The following is a 19,759-nucleotide window of genomic DNA, read 5'->3' as shown; positions in this document are numbered from 1 at the left end:
GCAGCGGCTCCACGGGGATCGGCTCCACCTGCGGCCGGGGCTGGGGGCGAAGCGGGGCCCACCTGCGGCCGAGGCCGGGCAGGTTATAAAAGGCAAGGCTCCCCGCTCCTACACGGACTGGGGCTGCAGCAGCGCTCAGGCCTCCCTGATGCGGAGCCACCCGGGGCCCAGCGAGGCCTCGGCGGGGGGAAGATCCCTGAGGGATGGGGCAGCCTCCGCGGGAGGAACGCTGTGTCTGGGTGAGGCGGCCTAGCTGAGCCGCCGGTGCCCCACGACAACGGTTTGGGACACACATGTCCCTCCCCCGAGCTGGGGGGAAGACCACGGGAGCTGCGGCAGGAGCGACGCGGCTCCCCCCGCGGCGCTCCGTTGCCGGACCGTCATGGCGGCGGCCTGAGGGGGACGGACTACAGCCCCTACAATGCCCCGCGGCGGGGGCAGGGCGGGCGCGGGCTACGCTGGGAGTTGTAGTCCCGGCGCGCCGCAGCGCGCCACGAAGAGGCGGGAGGGCGCCTGGAGGACTACAAGTCCCGTCGTGCCCTGCGCGCCGCCCGCCCGGACTGCGGTACCGGGGGCTGTGGTGGGCACCGGGCAGCCACCGCCAGTGCCTTCCCCCGCCCCCCCCCCCGGCCCCCGGGACCGGCCGCCGCGGGGAGCAGTGCGATGGGCGGGGAGGAGGAGATCGTGCGTATCGCCAGGCGCTTGGACAAGATGGTGGCCAAGAAGAGCGCGGTGAGTGGCGGCAGCCGGGCCCCCCCCGCAGCCCGGTTGGGGTGAGGGGGCTTCCCCCTTCTCCCCGGTTTCTGGTCTGGCGGATGGGGTCTCCCTCTCCGCGGGCCCCCCCCCCCCCCCCCGGCCTCGCTGCCGTGGTGTAGGATCTCCCGCTGCTCCCTCGGTGCCCGCTGTGAGGGGGCCTACCCCTTCCCTAGCCCCCATTTTGGGGGCCTCCCTCTCTGTGCAGTCGTTGCCCAGGGGGAGCAGAGGCCTCCCCCCGCTGTCAAGGTGGGGTTCCCTCCCCCAGGCCTGGTTGCGGTGGGGTGGTCTCCCCCTCCGTTCCCCACCCATTTCGGTGGTGTGGGACCACCCCGTTCCATCCCAGTGCCTGGCAGTGGGGGGGGGGGGGCGGCTCCATGTGCCCCCTAATGGTGCTGTGGGAACCCCTCCTCCTCGCACTGTGCCCCCCACCCCAGGCCTCATGCACCCCCTGCCCCACAATTCAGCACCCTGGGGCTCACCCTGTGCTGCCTGCTGGGCTGTTCTCCTCCCGGGGAGCACCCTCAGCCCTCCTCCCCTGCCCCCTTAGGAGCCCTCGGGAAGGGGCATCCTCACGCATCCCCCCCCCCCCCCCCCCAGCAGTGCCCTGGGGCTCCGTTGTGCCCTCAGGGATTTATTTGCCCTTCTGTATTTCCCTCCTGCATTCCCATGCCATGCAAGCAGCACTTCTGCTCGCTCTCCTGTGGCCTTTGGAGCGCGGAGGGCTGGCCTTGCTGCTGTCTGCACCCTGGGGGTCTCACGGAGTGTGTTGTGACTGTCTGGAGGGGGGACACTAGCAAGTATTTCCCTGCCTAATGGGGTACGTCAGCTGCTTGTACGAGTGCAAACAGCATCACGGAAGTGCTAAGACACCAAGCTGGGTGACAGGGGTTTGTGATGGAGGTAGGCTGTACCTCTGTGCCCCTTTGGGGTGGGCGGAGAGGGCTTTTGGGGGTCGGGAAGGGCTGTGGGAAGTGGGAGGTGATGGGCAAGGAGGGGAAGGGCTTAGGGGGATGTGGTGTTTGGGTGATGGGTGCAGTTGTCACGTGAACTTTTGGATGCTGGACAGCCGTGGATAGGGCTGAGCGCTGGCACTCGGGTAGCTGTTGTAACAACCCAGGAAGGTGTGTTTGGGCTAAACCGCGGCCTGTGATGTCTGTTCCCGTTGATGGCAGGTTTTCAACGCCATTGTTGAAATAGGAAAGGAGCAGCTTTGCAGGATTTGCTTCCAAGCTTCATTGACAAAGAGGCAGCTTCTTAAATGAGCGGTATGCAACGTTTCCTCTTGGTTGGCATTTTTATATGGTACTGAACCGTGGTGTGTGTGTTTATATCGGCTAATTTGCGAACTCTTCCTGCAGGATGGTTGCCCGGAGTCCCTGTTTGTTGCTCTAGTTTTTGCATGGATCCCCATTTTCTGCCACTGTGCCAAGTGGCTCCGTTTCTGGTGACGGAGACAGGAGTCACCCAGTCATTTTGTATGTTAAGGGCTGGATTTAATGGCGTCCGTTTGGCCGTTGGAGGAGCGGAAAGGTGTGAAACTGCCTGAGTGGGAAGCCGCTCGTTCTGGGTACGGTAACGTGTGGTTTTACGCTGGTGTGAGTCGCTTGTGTGCACGCCGAAAGCTTTGACCCTGCTTTGGTTTGGCTTTCTCAGCATCTGCTCCGTAGGGTGGCACTGGCAGCTGGATCGCTTCCTGCCGTGAGTAGGAAACGGCCCTTCTGCGTCGGGAGGCCGGGAGCCGAGGCCGGGGTCTGTCAGTGCAGGCTGCTTCGCTTCCCTGCAGTCGTAGGCTCTGTAGGGCTTGTGCTGCGAGCGGGCTTGGAGCCGTTGGTGTTTTCCACGAGCTGTTCCATGTGAACACTAGAAGGCCTTGTTTGATGGAAGGGGGATGGGAGGAAAGAGCCAGCTGAATGGAGACAAACATACTCCTGGCTGTGATCTGCCGAGTGCTGCTGAAGGGAGACTTGGCTAGTGCTTCTGTCCCTGACGCTTCTCTGAGCGACTACCAATTTTAGGTGTCTACACATGGCCTAGTCAGGCTTTTTTTTTTTTCCCCCCCTGGGTTCTGGGATGCAGAGCTGACGCAAGGAAACCTCATATAATGAGTTTCAAGTGACCAGCTCTTCAGCTTCACTGCTTGATGGCTTTGCTCCTGAGCAGGGTGGGGTATTAGTGTGAAAACCAGGAAACAGCTACATTGAGTTTCGTGCTGTGGAAAGAGGATCCTTTTAGCTCTGGCTCTGGACAGCGATTCTGAACTTTAGCTGGGTGACTGAAGTTCGTGCCACTATGCTAAATTGTTCTTGCGAGCTCATAACATCATTAATCAGGGCCCTCAAACAGCCTGATGGTAGGAGTCCTCCTGGAAGCTAAGTGGTGTGCTGAGGGGGCAGTTGTGATTCAGAGTGTGTTTTTCAGGTGTTAAAAACATCAAGCTTGCCAGGTAAGGATAACAAGCTAATGCTGCCGTTGTACCATACACCAGCAAAGGTCTGTAGCGCTCCAGTACTCTCCTGTTTTGCCCATTCCAGTATCTCAGGTGCCTCCAGATTGTAGGATCTACTGTCTGTCTGGAACAGCAATCCTAGCAGTAACCTCGCTGATGTTTTAGGGAAGGCTTGTTGGTGTTTTTCCCTTTGAATTCAACCTCCCAAATTTATTCCCAAGCTGTTGCATTTCTTCGAGGCGCTCATTCTGTTTCTCTTTTCCCTCTCCAGGATGGTGCCATGGATTTACTGAAAGAACTGAAAAGTATGCCTATGACGTTGGACTTGCTGCAGGTGAGTTTCACAGTTAGGGTAAAAAGCCGAAGTCTGCATTGGGACGAGTTCAGAATGTTGTCTGAAGCTTAATAGATTTCCTTTCCATCCATAGAGAGATGCTGCCTCACTCTAAGCATCAAAATAAACGTTAAAACTAGACATCAGTACTGAACCTGGGTTTTGGACTGGCAGTTAAATAGCTCTGGGCTGCCTGAAACTTGTGCACAGCACGTGGGGCAAATGTGGGTACCTGCTGAAATCCTTTCTTGGGTTTGAAGAAGAGGAAAGACCAGATTAAGGTAGCAAACACAAAAGGCAGCCACGGGAGAAGTTCTTGAAGTCTTTGTGATGGTGATATTCGGGACACTGGGGAGGTGCGAGAGCAGAATTACAATTTGGAGGTTAAGATAGGCATCTTGGGTTTTCACTCTAAGCTTGAATGTCACTTGTAGGGGTGCAGAGAAGGTATTTGTGGGTGATGGGGTGTCTAGCTTCTGATCGGTTTGGGTAGGCTGCAGGGTGCAGTCTTGCTCTTCCAAAGTTGTGAGGGGATAGGAATTCGGCAAGTCTTTGGATACTCTGTATCTTGGCCATTGCTTTGACTTCATCCCGCTTATTTCTGATGTCAGTTAGTAACAAATAACGCATCTGGTCTTGAATGGTGCATTTGAATGTTCACTTGCAGTCCACCCGCATTGGGATGTCGGTGAATGCCCTGAGGAAGCAGAGCACAGATGAAGAAGTGATATCGCTTGCCAAATCCCTCATCAAGTCCTGGAAAAAACTTTTAGGTAAGAAAACCGACGTGTTCCTGTCAGATTCAACTTGTGAAGGAGCTGGCTTCGGCAGGAGTCTGCCTTTCCCAGGGGAGCTTATCTGTTGATCTGAACACATGATCCTGGCAAATCAGCCTTTGCAGTTGCACCCTCCCAAGTTTTGTCTCCTGCCGTGCCTTCCTCTAGATTTAGCCCCTGTTCAGCTAGCTCATCCTTGGAAGGGCGTTGAAAGCTTCAGGACTGTGCTTAACGACTACCTGCCCGTATAATAATTAGCAGCACTATTTGTAGAACCTCTACCCGCACTCTGAGCCCTCCGCCCGCCCGTGTGCGCTGTGTGGCTTTGATACAGCGTGCGCTGTCAACCTTGTGCAACAGCTCCGAAAGAGAAATGCTGGAATGCATTTGGGGTGGTGAGCTGAAGGGCCTTAATTTAACACCTTGTAGACAAATTCACGTGGACTGTTTCCTGCTGGGAGGACTTCCGTGGTGATGAACAGCGAGCAGCAGAAGCTTGTCGCTCTGAGGAGTCTTAATGCTGCTACAGCACAAGCTAACGTCGAGTTGCGGAGGGAGGGATTGAAAACGTGGTCTTAGGGGTGACCTTTGTGATAAAAGAATGAGGCCTCTGTGGTGTGGAGACTGGCAGGGCAGCTCTGCCTGCGTCCTGCTAGCCAGAGGCAAAGTACCCCAGTGTGAAATCCAAGCGCTTTTTAAACTGGTCTCTTGGGCAGCGGTGTGGAAGGAAGATCAAGAGTAATGTGGTGGTTGAGGCGAAGTGAAATGCGGGGCTGGCTCTAGCCCGCACCCCAGAGCTCTCCCTTTCTTGAGAGGCCAAACGAGCCCTAGCAGCAGCGTTCTCCTGCCCTGGCTGGACTGTCACTTCCACGTTAGGGCTGATTTGTCTTGCTGGGGCTGAGACAGTTTGCCTCTGGGTCAAACTCGTTCTACAGCGTAGTGAAAGGCCTCTCCGGGGTTGTGCTGTTGGCTTTCAGCAGCACTCGGGAAACACAAGAAGTTGTGTTCCCCGAAGGACTAGCCCGTGCTGGCCCTTCAGGTGGTGTTGGCTGGAAATGCTGCTTTTAGTGGTGCTTTAGAGAACTTGCTCTAATCTGTGCTCAGCAGCCAGCGTGTCTCTGAAAGAAACTTTTGTGATGAAGCATGTCTTGTGAGGAAGCTTATCTCCTCGGCGGGGAAGGTGGTTGCTCCCTGGTTTGGTGAGGAAAGCTTTTGTTGCAATTAGTTACGACTTGGAGGCAAGCAGAAGGTGTGGGAAGCGTGGAAGGCCAGAAAGGTGTTATTTCTGCTGATTCTTTCTGGGGAATAATAACTTGCCTTAGGCCAGCACCCTGTAGTGTTAAGATGTTGATTAGTGTATGCGGAGTTGTAGCATAAACACCGGTTCTGAACCCTTTAGCTTCCATTTCTCTTCTTTTGATTATAGATGCTTCTGAGGAAAAAAGTGAGGAGAAGAAGAAAAGCCTGTCCTTGCCAACATCTTCCTCGAAGGAGACTGGTAACTCGAGAGACCAGAGGTAATGCTTCCCTTTAACCGAAGGTGACGCTGTTACAGAATTTGAATTTCCTTAAGGCACCTTACATTGATTTTTGTTTTTAAGTGTCCGTGTTGCCAATTTTGTGTAGTTGAATTCCTGGTCAGAAACACCAGAAGTGCAGCCTTTTTCAGAGATGATCTGTGTGGTTTTTTAATAAGCTGTAATGCAGAAAGATACATCCACAAAATACAGTGGCTTTAGCGAGGTTTTTCTATTTTATTCGCATCTTATTTCATGTTTTTCTGCTCTTGGTTATGTGTTGATTTTATTTCTATTCATGAAACATTCCTCTGCTCTTTTTTTATATTGCATTTTTGTATATTTTTGCTTATTTCTAACTTTGAACTCCTTAGAATGAAGATTGGTTTTGGCCTTTGCAATTTCAAGGGATGGACGGGGTTGGTTGATACATCCCCGTAGTAAAACTTTGGTTTCTTTGTCCTTGACAAGCCCCAGCAGAAGTCCTCTTGGCGGTCAGGACCGAAAGGCCTGCTGCACGCTCGCTCCTGGCTGTGCCTCGAGCGTGGCCTCCTGTTCCCACTGCCCGCGACTCGCTTGCCAAGCCGTGAGGGCACTGGCCAACGGGGAGGGGGCAAATGTGATTTAAAGCTTTGCTCCAGAGGGGGTGTGCTTCCTAGGTTTGACCCTTCAGTGGTTTAGCCAGCTCCCCAAGTTTGCCAGAAGATTTAGCAGAGGATTAAGGCTGTACTCCTGCTGGCTTGCAGGCTCTTCTGTGTTTGCAGCCTATCTCTGTTGGTCGCTTTCTGGTCCCTCTACCCTTTGCTTTTCCTTATTTTTTTTTGCTCAGATCTCTCGAGGCTTGACGCTTTGGTGCGACCCTTTGCAGCTCTACACGGAGCTGCTGATGGAGAAGGCTGCTGATGCTGAGCATCTGTGGTTCTCTCGCCTCCCTGGAATGTGGAAAAGCATTTGCTGAGTATGGCAGTGCAAGTCCTGGGGGGACTTCAGGGCCAGAACTGAGTCTTGTGCTGCTGTGGTGCAACAGGGGGGCTGGGGCTGTCGAGATGTGTGGGTACGGTCCATCCCGTGGTGATCTGGGGGTCAGAGCAGTAGGATGGAGTCTCCCAGCTGCTGTTTCCTCCCCAGTGAGAGGAGATGAGGGTTGGAGACCAAAGAGCAGTCAGTGATAGTGGAGAAGGGTTTGCTGTGCGAGCGGTATCCAGCCTTGTGATGCAAATAACCTTCTCCTAATGATCCTTGGACTCTGAAGTGCAGACTGGTGCTGCCTTCCCCAGGGTGTGGACGCAGGAAGGAGCTGTTGCAGGGCTGATGAGGGTAGGAACGGAGTCAGTCATGGGTAAGAGCCTTTGTGCATGCCCTAACTGGCAAAGGGAGGCAGGTTTCTCTCCAGGGTAAGGGCAGAAACCTGCGTGGAAGCACTCGTTGGCTGTTTCTGATGGGGAAAGGAGAAGGCGAGTATTACCGGCTGGGCTGGTACTGCTGAAGCCAGGAAGCAGTGTTGCAGTTCAAAGAAAAAGGGAAGCTTCTGATTTAACCTTTGGAAAATTGACCTTGGGGAATGTGGAGCCTGGAGGGAAGGAAGTGTGACACCTTCCCTGGGCACAGTGGCAATAGGCACTTCATGAGGCCAATGAGCTGGGCCTGCTAGGACGTGTGGTTTGAAGGCTGAGGCTTGTAATTTCACTCCGAAGAGGATCTTGGCTGTAGGTAGAGCGGCAAAAGCCCACAGTCTCCTTGCTTTGTCAGGCAGTTATTGGAGTGGAGCTTTCTGGCTTGTCCTACTAATGCTCCCCCCCTGTGCCTTGAGGATGTGCTGCAAATCCTGCAGGGTTGGTTTTTGTTCCCCCATGGTGCTTTCTGCATGTATCCAGCCTCCACCTCCTGAATGGCAAAGCATCCCCTTGGTTGTGGAGGACAAAGCAAATGGATTAGCGTAGCACAGACCCGCAGAAGTGGCTAGCTCCTGGTGTCAGTCTGTCAGGCCAGGGTCTTTTTACAGAGACAGGGATGTTTATTCTCCAGGGCTGTAAAATAAACCACTAAATTGCCTTGACCAAGAAAGAAAATATTAGCAGCAAAGAATCTTTGTTCTTTGAAGCACAGGCTGTGGTGAAGGGAGTCTGACGTTGCTGAGTGTGTGATGGCTCGCTGAGATGAGGCTGCTATGAAAGCACGAAAGAGATCAGCTTGTATTCAGATATTTCAGCCGCTTAGCCTGATAGATTTTGGCTGGGCCTTCCTCTTCTGTCAGGGAGAAATACTTGAATAGCTCTTGGCCTGAAAACTTGTCTTGCTTTCTGGAGCACAGATGTAGAAATCCCTCTAGTGACTAGAGAGACCTGAAGGCTCTGAGCCAGCCAGTCTGGAGCTGGCACCTGTGAAGTTATATGCTGCATTACTGTAATCCAAAGCATGTTCTGCTGTGCTGTAGTATTTTTGACCATTATTTAGATGACTAAAATGTAGGGCATTTTAATGCACTATGTCTAATGTTTCTCTGTCTCTGGCAGCATGAGCTTTTTCTTTTCCAGGATTCTCTAAACTGCCTGTATTAGGAGGTTTTGGATCTGTGGCCTGAATTCAGCTCTTCTGTGGTATTTTCTTCCAGGGCAGCCCCGAGTCCTGCTTGCAGTCCCTGGCTGTTGTTTCGCTACCCTTTTGCTCCAGCATAGCCATTTTTTATGTATAAATGTTGGTCACCTGGATAGATTTACAAGCTCTTTCTCCTGTTTAACAGGAACAGTGTGAACCACAAGGATTTCCTGAAATAAGTCTTCTAGGTGTGTTTGAGCTCTATTTCCCAACTATTCTAACTGTAAACTAACTCCTAAGCTTAACAAATAACTTTCTGTACAGTCTTTGGAATGGCTGAGAAGTCTATTTCATCTAATTTGTGAGTGATCCGTTGTCATCTCGGGGCACGTATGACATGTAGGTGTATGTAGGTGAATACCTTTACTCAGCAGCTAACAGGAGTGGGGTAACCATGCATCTCGTCTAGCTTTTTTTCTGCCTCCAGGGAATAAACGTCTACACATTTAAGTCAATAGCGTTTGCAGATAGATTCCCTCCTGAAAATCAAGTATTGCCTGCACAAATATTAGGTTAAAGACCTGGCTTTCAGTATTGAATGTGGTGAAGGTCAGTGTTTTTGCTCCGGGAGATCTTAGTGTCACTGTTGCTTGCAGAGTGAGACAAAAGTTAAAGCTAGAAGAGCTCTTGGGAAAGCTTCTCCTGCCACCCCTTCCCAGGGCAGCCCAGCCTCTGCCCAGGCTGTCCCTGACAGGCCTTGCTCTGAGCTCTTTGACAACCCAAAAAAGCCTCAGGGTAAGACATCTCCACAGCTGCCCTTGGCAGTATCTTCTAATTCTAGTTAAAATAGTCTAAATAAAATAGTCTGACTAAATTGTCTAAAATAGTCTAACTCACCTTTACAATATGAAACTTGCTCTCAAATCAAAACCTGTCTTGCCTGGTCCATTTCTTCATGCTTTTGTCTTTAGCAAGAGGATTTTTCCGACCATCTTCCTTCCAAACAAGTTTTCTGGTATTTCAGGACTTATCTCCTCTAAGTCCTCCCTGCTGCAAACCGCTCCCGATTCCTTCAGGCTTCCCTTTTATTGTAGGTGTGTTCTCTGGGCTTTGTGCCTTTGGGAAGTCGCATTTTTCCAAACTGTCATTTTTTAGATGAGTTCTTCCCGAGTTGGGTGTGCTTTGTGTGCCTGTGAGCTGTGCGTGGCTTAAGCACAAAAGTACCTGATGGCGACTCGTACATCCCGGATGGGAGAAGATCATCACCTAACTGGTTACTTGCAAGCTAAGTTATTGCTTCTTTTTGTGATCCTATTGAATGTTTTGAGCTGTTTGCACACAAATCTGTTCTGTAGTAGCCTCCTGCAGTGCTGACCAGTAAAATGAGCTGGTAAAAATGTTTTTATTCGGCTGCTGGTCAAAGAGAAACACAGCAAGCTTGCAACATCATCTCCCTCAGCGTGCATCTCTTTCATCTGAGCAAGAAATTAGTCTTTCACTGTGGTTTTTGCTGAGCAATTTGCTGAAGGTGCACTGGTGGATGCTTCTGAAAAGGGCCTGGCGAGGTTTTTGAACTGCCTAATGGTGATCTAGAGGCTTTGGGGGCACTGCAGAGCCAGACTGGGTTTGAACTTAGCAGCGGGGTCTCCCAGGATAAGGCCCTGAAGGTGCCTGGCTCCGTTTGTGCAGCAGGGGATGCAGAAGGTTTCCAGCTTAGCGCTGGTTTGCTGTGGGCTCACTAATCCCTTCCAGGACAGTGTGGGGGAAGTGCCTGTTCGTAACAGATTTATTTTTGATGGCAAAGAACAGCTTAACAGCGATTGTCAAGCCAAGACCTTCAGGAAGGTGTTGCCAGTATGGCATGGGTGAAACACCAGGGTTTCTCTTTTTTTTTTTTCTTTCCTTTGTCTCTTACTGCATTAGTGGTACCAGCCCTTGGCTGTAAATTCAGTACATTTTATGGTCCAAACACCAAAGTCAGAGCAATTTCTGCTGAAAAAGTTGCTGTTCTGCTGTCTAGATTTAAGGGGGGGTGGGATGGGGAGGAGGAGGGAAGCTCTGTAAAATCATCTGGGAATCATAATAGCCCGAATCTTTTACCAGCAGTTTCTGCAGGGCTGACTAACTCTGAGTGCAGATGTTAGGCTTTATGGGCAAGACGTCTCCGTGCCGTGGGCGTACGTCCGGCCAAGCTGCTCGGTGGGTTCCTCCTCCGGCACAGGAGCCTCAGGGGTGTGTGCAAGCCCAGCCTGGGCAGGGATCCAGCCGTGTCAGGCAGCTTCGGGAGGTGATTCTGTGCCTTGGGCCTCTCCGGGCGGCTCCCCTGGGCAGCAGACCTGAGGCAGGCCCGGCAGGCAGGCGTTTGCATTCCCTGCCTGTGGAATTTTGCATTCCCATGGCTGTGTGCAGGTGGAAATGAAGTGGGTTTTGTGACTGAAGCAGCGTTTGAGCCCTGTGCTGGCCTGGCACCTGCGCCGGCTGTGTGGGGTTGTCTAGGGGTGCTCCTCTGTGAGCTGAGTAATAACAGTCTTGTCCAGAGGGCAGGGAAAAAGGAAGATCCTCTTAAGTGTTACACCTTGTGGTTGTTTGTTTTTTTTTTAATATCAGAGCTGAAGGAGCCATTTTCTTTCTCTTCTTGAGCTCCTTCTTCTGCAGGGGCTAGCGAAGCTGCTCTGATTTCTGCCCCGGGAGGCGGCGCGCTGCACTCCTTGTCGGCTACCGAGAGCTAGAGCGCTTTTTGGTTTAGCTCTTCTCTTCCCTGCTGCTGGCATCTTGGCAGGGGATGTGACATGAGGAACCTGCTGAGATTAACCCCAATGGTGGCTTCTGCTCCCTTTCTGCGGAGAGCAGCTATGGGCTTGGTGTCCTGCAAAGTAAGAGAGGAATAAAGTCCCACGCATCTGTGCACTACACTACCAGGCCGAGAGCGTGCTGATGGTCTTGGGAAGGATGGGGGCAACCTTTTTAAACTAAGAGGGCAGATTTAGTCTAGATGTAAGGAATTTTTTACAATGAGATGGTGAAACACTGGAACAGGCTGCCCAGAGAGGCGGTAAAGCCCCGTCGCTGGGGACATTCAAGGTCAGGCTGGACGAGGCTCTGAGCAACCTCATCCAGCTAAAGATCCCCCTGCTGGCCGCAGGGGGGTTGGACTGGATGCCCTTGGAAGGTCCCTTCCAGCCCAAATTGTCCTGTGATTCCATGAAGTCCTGAGCGTACTGGAGTTACCGGTGGTGTCAGGCAGCTGTAAGGTTTTCGGCTGATGCCCAGGGGTGCAGCAGTTGCAGTGCTGGGTAACAGAGTTTGGCTGGCAGGCCCGTGTCGCTGGTGGAACCCTCCATTTACGGCCAGCAGGGTCCCCAGGAGAGCTCGGGCCTGGGGTGACGGTGTTGGTTGCTGCATTGTGCCATACGCTGATTCGGGGCAAGTGCCTTTGCGCCGTTTTCCCTCTGACTGGTTTTGTGTTAACGGTTACCAGGATGCTTGGCCGCAAACCTGCTGATCCCTCCTCTGCTCTCAGTGACCCGAGCCGAGGCATTCTGACAGCTGAAGTTTCTCTTTCAGCTCCAACAAAAGGCAGGAGCCTCCGAAGACTCCGACCACCCCCAAAATCACCACCTTCCCTCCAGTGCCCATCACCTGCGACGCCGTCCGCAACAAATGCAGAGAAATGCTGGCAGCGGCTCTGCAGGCTGATGGTGAGTGCCGGGGGGGTGCTGCGTTCTGACAGACACCTCTGCGTCGGCTCCTCCGAGCTGTGCTCCTCTGGGGCAGCCTCGCCAAAGGCTTGTGGCCCTCAGCTCAGTCTGGCCACTGGTGGCCCCTTTGACAAACTGGCTGCCGTCGCAGCGTTTTTAGACGCTTGCCCGCGGAGCTGGCTTGAGCCAGGGGCACGGCAGCGTGTCGGGCGATGGCTGTTAACAGCAGGAGGTTACGTGGGGTCTTCTGCTCTGCGGCCTGGGGTGGCCTGGCCAGAGGTTGAACCTTCAGGCGCGCAGGTATTTGCTTCCCTCTCTAGGTCTCAGTCTTGGCCGATTGCTGTAAAGTGCAGCTCTCGTCTCTGCTTACCCTTGGGGCACAAAATGAAGCTGTAACTCAACACGTGGAATTGATCAGTAATGGTGCTTTTGCCAGTCACCATCTCCTCTGAGAGTGCCCTGCCTTTTTAGGACTGGAGCCCCTTAAATACCGCGGTCCTCTGTGGGTCTGGGGTGGAGCGGGTCCCTCTTGCGCTCCGACTGCGCCATCTAAAAGGAGCGGCAACTGCAGGTGCTCAGCATCTCCGAAGGTCAGAATTTGTACACCTCAAGCTGAACACGTGCTTGTGTCCCCATGGCAGATCCCTCTGGAAAAGTGTGGGCTAAGCACTGCGGAGTTTTATTAATTTGGAGCCAAGGAGCGTAGACGGCAGATGGAGGAGTTCACAGCGTCTTTATTTCTACCCTTCCTGAGCACACACATGTGTTTGTGCTGCATTAAATACTTTGTGTGACTCCTAGAAGAACCCTTTCCATATGAAGTCTGGGAAAAGAGCCCCCTTGAGTCTTTTGCTAAGCTCAGCTCTGTTCTGCTCCGTCTTCCCTGCTTTGTGGTGTTGGTTACCACACCCGGTGCCCAAACTCATGGCAGTTATTGCGCTCGATATGACGCTGTGTAGTTGGTGTGTGAAAGAGGAGGGGAAGGGCAGAGTCCTGAGGTGAGAAGAGAAATGAAGGCTTGGTTCCAGTGCTGCATGCTTTTGGGTCCTGCCAGATTGTTGGTCTGAGTAGAGCTACTTCTCATTGACACCAATATCTGGTGAGACTCGATTCCTGCCTGTATGTGTTGGATTTCAGCTGTACCAAGAGTATATTGGAAACCTGTATGTTCTGGGGCCAAGGATCTTGTCAGCTTTGTCTAGTGCAGTCCATCTCCTGGAGAGGCAGAGGGCAGAGACTGGCTGGATGGGTCTGTTTGCATCACTGCCCCTTTTTTTGAAAAGGGTTAAAGGATCCCTAGAGCAAAAGCCAAGATGCCATTTGAGGGAAAGAGCGTGTAAATCAAATGATCTAGATCTGTATCTCAGAAATACTGAGCCTGGGGACCCCGTGCCTGGCTGGAAGTCACTGACCTTGCGTTCCTCTTGTCTTGCAGATGACTACATTGCCATTGGTGCCGACTGCGAGCACATAGCAGCCCAGATTGAAGAGTATATCCTTGCTGTACGGGGCTTCCTCAAAATGGCCCGCGTGCCTCCAGGCCACGGCATGAACGTGCTTGGAGGAAAAATGGGACAGTCTGTCTTTGCATCAAGGTTCTTGTGCAGCTCTGCTGGTCAGGGGTCTGCGTTTGGTTCCAGCTCTGCTTGACAGAGTCCTGGGTCGCTGAGGAACCCCCCGGGTGGTGTTGGGAGCTCGGGGCAGACCCCTTGTTGTCGTGATGGGCACGGTTATTTCCTTCCCATTGGCACCATAACGGACTGTAATCCCCAGTTTGTCCTTCCCATCCACACGCTCTTTCCTGCCGTCAGCTCTGCCTCCACCTACACGCAGCTTCCCCGCGCCTCCACGTGGAGGAGAGCGCGCTGATACGGACACGGGCGATGGGAGGGACACAGCAAGGAGGGTCGAGTGTCGCGTCGATTTGAGACAAGGCAGCAGTTTGCTTGGTTTGGGGGCTGTGGGTTAGGCAGGAGGTGCAGCAGGGCTCTATTAGCGGAGGGTTTGGTCTCTACCCTTCCTGAGAGAGAGCAGGTTGAAGAACCTGAGCGTAACTGACAATAAAGATTATTTCCAGTACAGTGAAAAAGCCAGAACTGAAAGCTCTTGGACTCTGGGGTTGTATAAACCTGCTCTTAAATCCAGCACTAACCTCCCAGAGCACAAACTGCTGTTGGGTCCCAGCACCCTCATCGGTGCCCTGGCAGCGGGTGACGCTCCCCGCTGTTCACGAGCGGTGTAGAAAGTGCTCGGAGGCCTCTGGGTTGATCGCAGGCTCCTTGACTGCCCTGCACGCATATACCAAGATGTCAAGAACACCGACATGAAGTACAAAAACCGCGTGAGGAGCCGCATCTCGAATCTGAAGGACTCCAAAAATCCTGAGCTGAAAAAGAACGTGCTGTGTGGGGCGATCACCCCCGAGCAGATCGCGGTGATGACCTCGGAGGTGAGGAAGCCCGAGGAGCGGGCTTTGCTGCTGGCAGGGGATGCGTCCTGAGGTTTAGGTGGAAGCTGGTCTGCTGCCAGGGCTGCAGATTTCTCAGCAGCTGCTGCCAGAGTGCATGGGGAGCGAGCTAGTGATGGGATTTGCAGTGTGGAGGGTAGTCTGGTGGGTCTTCATGTCATCGTGGGGGCCTGGGTATGAGCCAGAAACCAAAAGGTTTTCTGTCTTAATACCCATCTGTTAGGCCACCCTGTCCTCTTGACTCTTTCCACTGTAGTGGGTGTGGTGGTCAAACTGGACAGATGTGATTTTTATGGCTTTTTTCCTTTTATTTTTTGAAAGGAAATGGCCAGTAATGAGCTGAAGGAAATCAGGAAAGCCATGACGAAAGAAGCAATCCGGGAGCATCAGATGGCCAAGACGGGAGGGACGCAGACTGACCTCTTCACCTGTGGGAAATGCAAGAAGAAGAACTGCACCTACACCCAGGTTAGTCCTCCTGCTCCTACAGCCTCCCCACCGCTGACCTCTGCCCAGGACCTGATCCGTCACGGTCCTGAGCTCTCGCTGCTCCGTGACAGGCCCTGCAGCGCGGCACAACCTCTGCCGCTGCTGGAGACAACCTTTTCGTACGCTCGAGGCCGTTTCAAACGCCCTGCTCTTGTACAGTGATTTTTTTTTTGTACACATTTCCTTGGAGCTTGTGTAACTTTTTCGGCTCGTTTTGCGGAGCAGGGGGTTGTGCAGCACCGAGGAAGCTTTCGGAAGCGCCGCTGGGGAGAGCTGCATGTTGGGAGCAGGTGTTGGGAATGTGGAGATTCAAGACAGAGGAGATGGCAGAAAGGGAGGCAGGCATGTTGATGGTATTAAAAGTGCAAGTTAAGAATATAGATGAGCTGTGGCTGGACAAATCCCAACTTAAAACCAAACAGTTGAAACATAAGGAATAAACGAAGCGGTGGGGTGAGCAGGCAGAGGGGATTTTTCTTCTCAGTGGACGACTGCTGGAAGCCTTGTGCACTACCAGGGCTTTTTAAGTCCCTTGTTCCCGCCAGGCAACTGGAGATCCATGTGCCTTGGCCGTGAGTCACTGGTGTAGGATCTGCAGAGACCCAAAACCGCGCCAGCGACGGGGCGATTGCCGCCGGGCGGGTGTGCGAGCGCGGAGCGAAGCTCCTTCGTACGCTCGGCGGGGACGTGCAAACGCAGGCGAGAGCCAGGCGGCTGACCAGGGGGGTTCCTCTTGGCTCAGCCGCAGCTTTGCATCCCTCAGGCGAGAGGCCTCGCTCTGCCAGTGCGTCCCAGTAAGCCAGCTGGAAGCGCTGCCCGGGCTGTCTCGCCTCAGCAGCCTGTGGGGCTCCGTGTCCACCTGTAGTGGGCTGGAGCCTGCCTGCCTGGGCTCGCGGCCGGTGACGGCAGTGTCTTCTAAATAGAACTATCAGAAGGTGTTTTGTGTTTTTTTGTTAGTTTTCCAGTGAAATCGCTGTTTGGTGGCTGAGGTGTAAGTTCCAAGTAGATGAACTGGCATTTATGAAAGCGTTGGAAGCCAGGCAGTAAGGTTGGGCGAGAATTGCAGAATTTAGCTGTCCAGCACGCTTGCAAAACTTGCTTAATTTGCATCGTATGAATACTGTGGTTCTTGCATATTGGGTCATTACATATGCAGAGCGCCCTAATTACCCCTTGGCATGGTTCTGCTGTCTGGCTTGCACGGGGAGTGCCAGTATATTCAGTGTAGATCTGCCTTGTGGTATTCAAATGCCGTGAAAATCTGATTTTTAGCAAAGTGTGTGTTTCTGGCAAGAGCCAGTCAGGGGCAGCAGTCACATCTGGGTTAAATACCGGAGTTCCTTAATGGCTCAAACACAAACCAGTCTGGAAAGGTGTGGAGCCTAGTGGGAGGCCAGGACATAGGACTGGTCTGTAAATGGGAATGCCTTGGGTGCTTTTGGATGTGTCGCTGTGGAGCCCGTGCTGGATGGGCTGAGGGTCCCCTCGCTGCATCCCTTCCCAGGGGACAGCACGGGAGGGACCCCCCGTGGGTATGTCCCCCCCCTCCAGAGCCAGCTGCAAGGAATGGGCAGCAGAGGGGGTGAGGAGGGAAACGTGCTGCCCCAAAAACACGTCGTTCTGGGTAGTGTCAGGCTAGAGAGGGGTCACGAGAGGTGCGCAGAGGTGTGTGTCTGCGTGCGGAGCAATAGCCAGACCCCGTGTGCCCTCCCAAGCCTTGGCTGTGTTGATATTTGACAACGTGACCCTGGTGGTGACTCCCTGGTGGCCGGAGGAGCGGGGAGCTGGCCGTGACCCACCCCTGGCGCCACGTGCGATGCTCCTCAGCTCTCCTTTCCCCTCGTGTCCTCCGCCAGGTGCAGACCCGCAGCTCCGATGAACCCATGACCACCTTCGTCGTGTGCAACGAGTGCGGGAATCGCTGGAAGGTAGCGCACCAAGGATATTACTGGCACTGAGGGGTGTTGGGGTGGCTGCACCCACGATGCTGCAGACGCTTAGCCGCTGCCCTCGGAGGGGCTGGCCACACGCTGCCCGCTTCTAGCGAGCGATCCTTCCTCCCAGCACAGAGGCAAGAGCTCCTGGGTTCATCCCGTCTCTGCAGACCGGCTCGGGTTCAAGCCTCACTTTCGCATTCCCCGCCTCCCTCCTCACATCCCCCTCTTCTGCCACAGCTTCCCGGTGCTTCCCAGGCTCCCTCTGCCCTCCCCGAGAGATGGCGGTGAGGACATTCAGGATGCGTGCGGAGCTCGGCGGCGGAGCAGAAATCTCCCGGTTGATGGCGCGCGGGGAATTTTGCCGCTCCCGAGCGCCAAAAGAGCCACAGCCGAGAGATTGGGGCGGGAGCTCTGCCTGGCCCCCTCCACCAAAATCCCCAAGCCCTCGCCAGCTTCCGAGACAAGACCCATCACCTGGATCCCGGCCTTCTCCTAGGCAGCGTGCGCGCACGACCCGCCGCTCCCCCTCGGCAGCGAGGTTTTCTAACCGGGGTTCAAACCTCCCTTCTCTTGCAGTTCTGCTGAGCACGTGCCACGGCCCCGAGAGCGGCAGCCACACGCCGAGCAGAGCCCCCGCCGCACGCCGGCTCCCACGGCCATTGTGTCTTTGTGTCCCGAGTGAGTTTGCGTTGTCACCCGCCGAGAGAGCCGCCGCGGGGAGGCCTCGTCTCCGCGCTCGGGCCTCGCTGGAGAGCCTGACAGGTTGGCAGGAGAGCTCACTAAACACACGTAGTCGTTATTTCCTCATCTCAGCGAGTATGGCCACTTTTTTTTTTTTTTTCTTCAAAACTAATATTAAATGTTTTTGGTCAGTTTCTGACTTTTTATTTCGACTGGCGTGGCGTGCAGCGCTTGGCTTCTGCGGCGCGGAAGGGCTCGGCTGCGCTCTGCTCCTCGCTCGGTGGCTGAAAGGCAGCCGGGATTTTCGGAGAGACTTGCTGGAGAGGCTCAGGAGGAGGAGAAAGGCTGCAAATACAGGAGATTTTTCCAGAGGCTTGGAGCTGGAGGAGGGAGGGATTACAGGGATTGGTGGGAGCTGTTAGCTCAAGAAAGGGATGAGGTTTGGAGTGAGCTTGGAAGGGATGAGGTGAAGAAAGGAGCTTAGCAGCAACGCAAGCCTCAGGTACCACAGCTGCAGGAATGACCTTGTGAAGGGGACCTGCAGGATCAGGCTTTTTCGGGGAGGTATCTAGAACCTGGTGGGGAAATTCTCTCCCTCCTCACACCAGCTTTCACCCTGTGACTTAAAATCCCTCTTCTCTTCTTTATCCTGGCGTGATGCAGCATTTGGGGGGACCCTATAAGGCCTCTGAGCTTGAAGCCGCTCGGGAGCGCTCCCGTGCGCCGCAGCTCTTGCGCTGACAAGCAGGGCAGGAGCCTTGGCAGTCACATCTCTTACGGCATCGCTTCCCTCTTCCAGAGTGGAAATCAAGTATTTCCACGGGCTTTTCAGCCTGCCAGACAGCAGACATTCACCAGAGACCTTGGAGATGCTCAGAGAGGAGTAAGCAGCCCCATGAAAGCCATGGAAAACGTGCCTGCAGCCCCTTTGAGGGCTGTGCTCCGCTGGAGGCAGGGATCCCCACAGCATCCCTTGCTCAGGGCTTTCACTTCACGGGGTGCAGCTAAGTCTCCCCAGAAGGACAAGATCCAAAGACGCTGACAACTCATTCGAGCCTCATGAGTCTTGTGGCAAAGGGGATTATTCCAGCCAGGCTTGTGAGGGATGAGTGTCCTCGCAGTAATGCTTACAAAAAAAAAAGCTCCAGGATCTGAAACCCAAGCTGGCCAAGGGGCTCTGGCTTGTGGGCTGCAACAGGAGCCAGCTCCTTAGCCCTTGCTGGTGCCTTTCTTCTTGTTTTACTGTCAGGAGGGGAGGTGGGCTTGGGTACCGCTTGCTGACGGTCCTCAATTAGATATGGAGAGTCCCAAGCAGAAGGGGTTGCTCAGAAGGGAGGGAGAATACTGGGGCTCGGGGCAGTTTACAGGGTCATTTTCTGGGATAACACCAAGGAGAGCCGGGGAGGGGAGGGCTGCTGGATAAAGGGGTGTCCTGGAAATGAAGAGCTGCTCATAAGGTCTTTAAAGATGCTCAGTTTGGGAGCGAGAGCCTGGATTATCTGGTGGCAGCGGCGTCTTCCCTGGACTGAGGCCTCTTTGGTGTGGGGAGAGGCTCTGCCCCCCCCCGCCACGCTCCTGAATGGCTTCAGGGCTGCTCGATCTCCAAAACCTCGAGCTCAGGCCACAGGAGAGATTTCCTTTTATCACGGAGCAAACCAAGCACCCACAACTCAAACCTCCCCCAGCCCCGGGTGGGGATGCTGCAGGGCTGAGGGGGGAAAACCCGCCAGTACCAACCAAAACCTAACAATGCTGGCGCTCCTGAACAAACAAACCATCTCTGGTCTCTCTCAAAAATACATTTTCTTGAATTGCAGTTCTGACATGAATTTCCACGCAGGCATGCCACGAGGAGGGAAACAAACAAAAAAAGCTGAGAGAATTTTTGTTTGTTTAAAAAAATATCTTCAATAAAAAGAACCAGTGCTCCTTTTTTCTCTGAGAGAGAGAAAAGGAGGAGGGAAAGGGGTAGATAAAGAGGAAGCCACAGGCTCTTCTGGGTCAGGAAAAGCCAAGACTAGTGTTGGATTTCCGCGCCAGGGCCGAGCTGGGTGGCAGGACCCCGGTGTTTCACCGTGGAGGGCAGGGGCTGCTGGCAGGAATGCTTTAATTTTGGGTGCAGG

The 19,759-nt window shown here is 53.9% G+C and overlaps 1 protein-coding gene across 3 annotated transcripts; it reads left to right on the top strand.

The window, feature by feature from the left end:
- The first annotated feature begins 652 nt into the window (after positions 1-652).
- On the top strand, positions 653-17,773 carry TCEA2 (transcription elongation factor A2). Of its 3 annotated transcripts, XM_086474980.1 has the most exons (11): positions 1,934-2,021; positions 2,115-2,323; positions 3,474-3,536; positions 4,204-4,309; positions 5,739-5,829; positions 11,929-12,062; positions 13,498-13,554; positions 14,357-14,511; positions 14,851-14,997; positions 16,875-16,946; positions 17,532-17,773. In XM_086474980.1, exons 3-11 carry the CDS (start codon positions 3,483-3,485, stop codon positions 17,538-17,540), a joined length of 825 nt encoding a protein of 274 aa, XP_086331106.1. In that variant the 5' UTR covers positions 1,934-2,021; positions 2,115-2,323; positions 3,474-3,482; the 3' UTR covers positions 17,541-17,773. The 3 variants fall into 3 exon arrangements, with proteins under 3 accessions (XP_086331108.1, XP_086331107.1, XP_086331106.1); XM_086474982.1 differs by lacking the exons at positions 1,934-2,021; positions 2,115-2,323; positions 17,532-17,773 and adding exons at positions 653-732; position 13,968 and having other exon boundaries at positions 13,498-13,565; positions 14,369-14,511; positions 16,875-17,357; XM_086474981.1 differs by lacking the exons at positions 1,934-2,021; positions 2,115-2,323; positions 17,532-17,773 and adding an exon at positions 653-732 and having other exon boundaries at positions 16,875-17,357.
- The last annotated feature ends 1,986 nt before the right edge of the window (positions 17,774-19,759 follow it).

Source organism: Leptosomus discolor, chromosome 17, assembly GCF_034619465.1.
Source record: "Leptosomus discolor isolate bLepDis1 chromosome 17, bLepDis1.hap2, whole genome shotgun sequence".
Lineage (NCBI taxonomy): Eukaryota > Metazoa > Chordata > Aves > Leptosomiformes > Leptosomidae > Leptosomus > Leptosomus discolor.
The sequence above is the reverse complement of the archived record's forward strand: the minus strand, read 5'-3'. Positions and strand labels throughout refer to the sequence as shown.